The sequence below is a fragment of the Dermacentor silvarum genome, chromosome 4, assembly GCF_013339745.2.
Source record: "Dermacentor silvarum isolate Dsil-2018 chromosome 4, BIME_Dsil_1.4, whole genome shotgun sequence".
NCBI lineage: Eukaryota > Metazoa > Arthropoda > Arachnida > Ixodida > Ixodidae > Dermacentor > Dermacentor silvarum.
The window spans coordinates 186,076,179-186,081,008 of record NC_051157.2 but is presented as its reverse complement, the minus strand read 5'-3'; the positions used below and the strand labels follow the sequence as shown (position 1 = coordinate 186,081,008).

Sequence of the window (4,830 nt, the reverse complement as noted above, 5' to 3'; positions counted from 1 at the left end):
AGTTCTTAAGCTTTGTAGTGCTTAAAGAAACTAAGTGGGCTCGGCGGCTGTGCACAGACGCAGACCGCTTATCCTTTCACTCTTGTCATGCAGGTGTTTCAGTGCGCATTCGTGCGCCTGTTGCTTCCATCCTTAGTGACGGCTTCCCTGGCAGTCCCACTGCAATATCGTGCTTGGTCAGGTGTACATGACAGGATTGCCTGTCACCCATCTCTGATGCGCACCTCTTTATTTGCACCGCCCTTCAGGCCCCTGGATTTCGTCGGGAGCGGCAGATCTGCGTTTTCTATGACACTGCTACCGAAGGCCGTAGTGCTCGATGCAGCGTGGACAAACATGTCGTCATCAACATCAACTCTCCCGTCAACTATAGAAGAGCAGGCAATACCGGTTGCGCCTTGTGGGCTCGGCGGCTGTGCACAGACGCAGACCGCTAATCCTTTTACTCTTGTCATGCAGGTTAGTAAAGCTTACAGTCTTTTTTCTAAGAAGTCTAGCAATCGTTTCCTGCTTCAGCTGCCGAGCCTGTACTGCTGCCTTCTTGTCGCTCTTGAGTGTTCTCATGTAATTCGCGCTTTGTTGATAATGTCGGGAAATGTCGAAAGCAACCCGGGCCCGGACTCCGATGCTTTACTAGCTGAATTGAAGAACTTGTCTGCTGGACAGTCGCAATTAATCAGTCAGGTTCAAGACCTGAAAACTCACTTATTGTCAACGGACAAAGCTATTGCTGATCTGGGCAGGCGCATGACTGATCTAGAGGGGCATTATCAAAGTCTTGTCTCCCTACGCTCTGACTTCGAAACCATGAAAACGTGTACCGCTCAAGTGGCCACCGTGATACACCGGCTTGAAACGCGTATTGATGACGCCGAGAACCAGTCACGACGCAATAATCTTAATTTTCATGGCCTCCCTGAATCAACTGGATCAGATACGTTTACCCAGACCGAGCAACTTATCATCAAGCACTGCCACGATCATTTTAATATTTGTATCGAGCCGAAAGAAATTGAGCGCGCACATCGTCTCGGTCATCGCACAGGTACTAACCGCCACCGTCCTATCATAGCGAAATTCACCTTCCATAAAACAAAAGAATTGGTTCTTTCTAACGGCCGCAAGTTCAAAGGTACCAGCTTCAGCGTTGGAGAGGATTTCTCTCGTTCCGTACAAAACGCTCGCAGGCATCTCGTTACTTTCGCTAAAAGCAAATCATTACTTTTCTCTCTGAGATTCCAAACACTGCATATGGGCCATAAGCGCTACGTATATGACGAGCAAACACAATTTGTCAAAGAAATAATATAGCAATTTCCCCGTCGTAAAAATGTCCGATGCACTGTTAAGCCCAAATCTAACATATCATTGTCTGTAATCTTTACGAACGCACGCAGTTTCCTTCCAAAACGTGACGCTTTTTCCAACCTTGTTTTATCATCCAACAGTAGTATAATGGTGATAACCGAAACGTGGCTAACAGAAGATATAACAGATACAGAAGTACTAGCCGACCTACCGGAATTTCATGTCTATCGAAAGGATCGCAAAGACATGAGGGGGGGGGGGGGCGGTGTACTGATTGCTGTGCACCAGCAGTTATCGTGCTCCGTAGCCAAAAACATCGCTTCTGATCTTGAAGTATTATGGCTAATTATTCACGCTTCCCCCCATACAATCATTCTAGGTGTTTGCTACCGACCTCCAAATAATATTTCAGATTTCACATTTAAACTTAATAACAGTTTGAGTGACCTTACTAATCAACACCCACAAGCAGAAGTCCTCCTTTTTGGTGATTTTAATTTTCCTCAAATAGACTGGAGCCATGACGTCCCCATAACTATGGGCAGTGAGCCTGCCAGAGATTTTGTGGATTTCTGCCTTAATTTCAATTTAACTCAACTTGCATCAGAACCTACACGCGTTGGACTGAGCACTTCTAGCATCTTAGATCTCAACCTAACCAGCAATGCGGAAAGCTTATCAAAAATAGCATATCTACCTGAAGTCAGGGACCATAAAGTAATTCACGCCACGTTTTCGTTTCAACCCGTAAGACGCGATTTAGTCAGCAAAACAATCCGCCTGTACAATAAAGGTAATTATGATGCCATTAATAGTGATCTGAGCGCATTTCTTCCTATGTTCGTGAGGTTATGTTCTACGCGCTCTACTAATGAAAACTGGTTAATATTTAAAACAAGCTAGGTGATCTCGTTGACAAGTTCATACCGAGAATAACGTTCCACGGAAACCGTAGCAAGCCATGGTTCACTAAAACACTAAAGCGACTTGAAAACAAAAAGAAACGTCTCTTCTGCTCAGCCAAACTAAACGGACACCGCTCTGCTTGGGGGAAATATTTTGTGGCCGAAGACGATTATCTGAGGGCTATACGGAATGCTTAATTCTCCTTTTTCCACAATGAACTGCCTAAAATGCTTACAAACAGCCCTCGTCAATTTTGGCAAACAATAAACCCTCAGGAGGCGCGCATGATCAGCGTGTTAAATGCACATGGCGGAGTGGTCAGCGACAGCGAGTGTGCTGACATTTTTAATGCAGCCTTTTTCTCTGTATTTACTAACGAGACTTCAACTCCAGATCTTCCCACATCTACTAACGTATCTGCGTGTATGCCACCAATTATATTCTCGGCAGACGGAATCACCTCGATCATTGATAACGTCAAGCTTTCATCGTCAGCAGGTGTAGATGATATTAATTCTAAACTCTTAAAAATATTAAATATGTATCTGCTGCGTACCTAACTTTGTTGTTTTTGCAGTCACTCTCTACAGGCACCTTACCATCCGACTGGAAAGTGGGCAAGGTCGTTCTAGTTTTCAAATCGAGCAATAGAGAAACCCCATTAAACTATCGTCCGATATCATTAACTAGTTTCCCCTGCAAAATCATGGAACACGTCATATACTCGCATATCCTGAACTTCTTAGACTCAATCTGTTTTTTTTTTCACCCTTGTCAGCACGGATTTCGAAAAGGCTATTCTTGCGAAACGCCGTTGGCCGTTTTCCTTCACGACCTAACCTAACCTTACAGTAACCTTCGGACTGATGCCATATTCCTAGATTTTGCAAAAGCATTTGACACAGTTCCTCATAAACGTTTGCTGCTAAAATTATCTCAGTTAAGTTTACACCCCGACGTACTAAAGTGGATGGAAGCATTCCTGACTAACCGCTCTCAGTTTGTTTTCGTTAATAACCATTCTTCTAGCAGACTCCGCGTAATATCAGGTATCCCGCAGGGATCCGTCTTAGGACCGCTTCTTTTTCTAATTTACATTATTGATTTACCAACACAGGTATCATGAAACATTCGTATGTTTGCAGATGATTGTGTAATCTACCGCAAAGTTACCAACACATTTCACCACACATTTATCCAGAACAATCTCAAGAATGTACAAGACTGGTGTAATCGCTGGCTAATGAACCTAAATCCTAACAAATGTAAACTCGTGTTTTTCACTCGCTGCCATAACCCCCTCACATTTACCTATTCCATTGCTGATGTTCCTATAGAATCAGTCCAATGATTCAAATATCTTGGTGTCACTCTATCTTGTGATCTGTCCTGGCGCTTGCACACTACTAAAATCATCTCATCAGCCAATAGATCACTGGGATTTCTTAGGCGACATTTACATCATACATCACAACAAGTAAAAGCGCTGGCCTATACATCATTTGTAAGATCGAAACTTGAGTATGCATCTTCCATCTGGAACCCACACCAGATTTATATCATAAATGCACTCGAGGCTGTACAAAATCGTGCTACTAGGTTTATTCATTCTTCATATTCGTACGATATCAGCATTTCATCGATGAAAGCGGCATCTGGCTTGGAAACGCTTTCTTTCCGTCGACAAGTTGCCACCCTCTCTCTCTTCCGTTCATTTTTTTTCATCATCATCATCATCAGCCTATATTTATTTCCACTGCAGGACGAAGGCCTCTCCCTGCGATTTCCAATTACCCCTGTCTTGCGCTAGCGTATTCCAACTTGCGCCTGCGAATTTCCTAACCTCATCATCCCACCTGACTTTCTGCCGTCCTCGACTGCGCTTCCCTTCTCTTGGTATCCATTCTGTAACCCTAATGGTCCACCGGTTATCCATCCTACGCATTACATGGCCTGCCCAGCTCCATTTCTTCCGCTTAATGTTAACTAGAATATCGTCTACCCCCGTTTGTTCTCTGATCCACACCGCTCTCTTCCTGTCTCTTAACGTTACTCCTAAGATTTTTCGTTCCATTGCTCTTTGTGCGGTCCTTAACTTGTTCTCGAGCTTCTTTGTTAACCTCCAAGTTTCTGCCCCGTATGTTAGCACCGGTAGAATGCAATGATTGTACACTTTTCTTTTCAACGACAGTGGCAAGCTCCCAGTCAGGATTTGGCAATGCCTGCCGTATGCACTCCAACCTAATTTTATTCTTCTGTAAATTTCTTTCTCATGATCAGGGTCCCCTGTGAGTAATTGACCTAGATAAACATATTCCTTTACAGATTCTAGAGGCTGACTGGCGATCCTGAATTCTTGTTCGCTTGCCAGGCTATTGAACATTATCTTTGTCTTCTGCATATTCATCTTCAACCCAATTCTTGCACTTTCTCGATGAAGGTCCTCAATCATTTGTTGTAATTCCTCTCCATTGTTGCTCAATAGGACAATGTCATCTGCAAACCGAAGGTTGTTGAGATATTCGCCATCGATCCTCACTCCTAATTCTTCCCAGTCTAAGAGCTTGAATACTTCTTCTAAGCATGCAGTGAATAGCATTGGAGAGATTGTGTCTC

The 4,830-nt window shown here is 43.8% G+C and overlaps 1 protein-coding gene across 1 annotated transcript; it reads left to right on the top strand.

Annotated features, from left to right (window-relative positions):
• The first annotated feature begins 336 nt into the window (after nt 1-336).
• Nucleotides 337-1,311, top strand: LOC119449110 (uncharacterized). Its single transcript, XM_037712295.1, has one exon. The coding sequence runs from the start codon at nt 337-339 to the stop codon at nt 1,309-1,311; it is 975 nt and encodes a 324-aa protein (XP_037568223.1).
• The last annotated feature ends 3,519 nt before the right edge of the window (nt 1,312-4,830 follow it).

Excerpts from the sequence above, each read along its gene's own strand:
- LOC119449110 (XM_037712295.1), top strand. The coding sequence starts at position 337 with ATGTCGTCATCAACATCAACTCTCCCGTCAACTATAGAAGAGCAGGCA.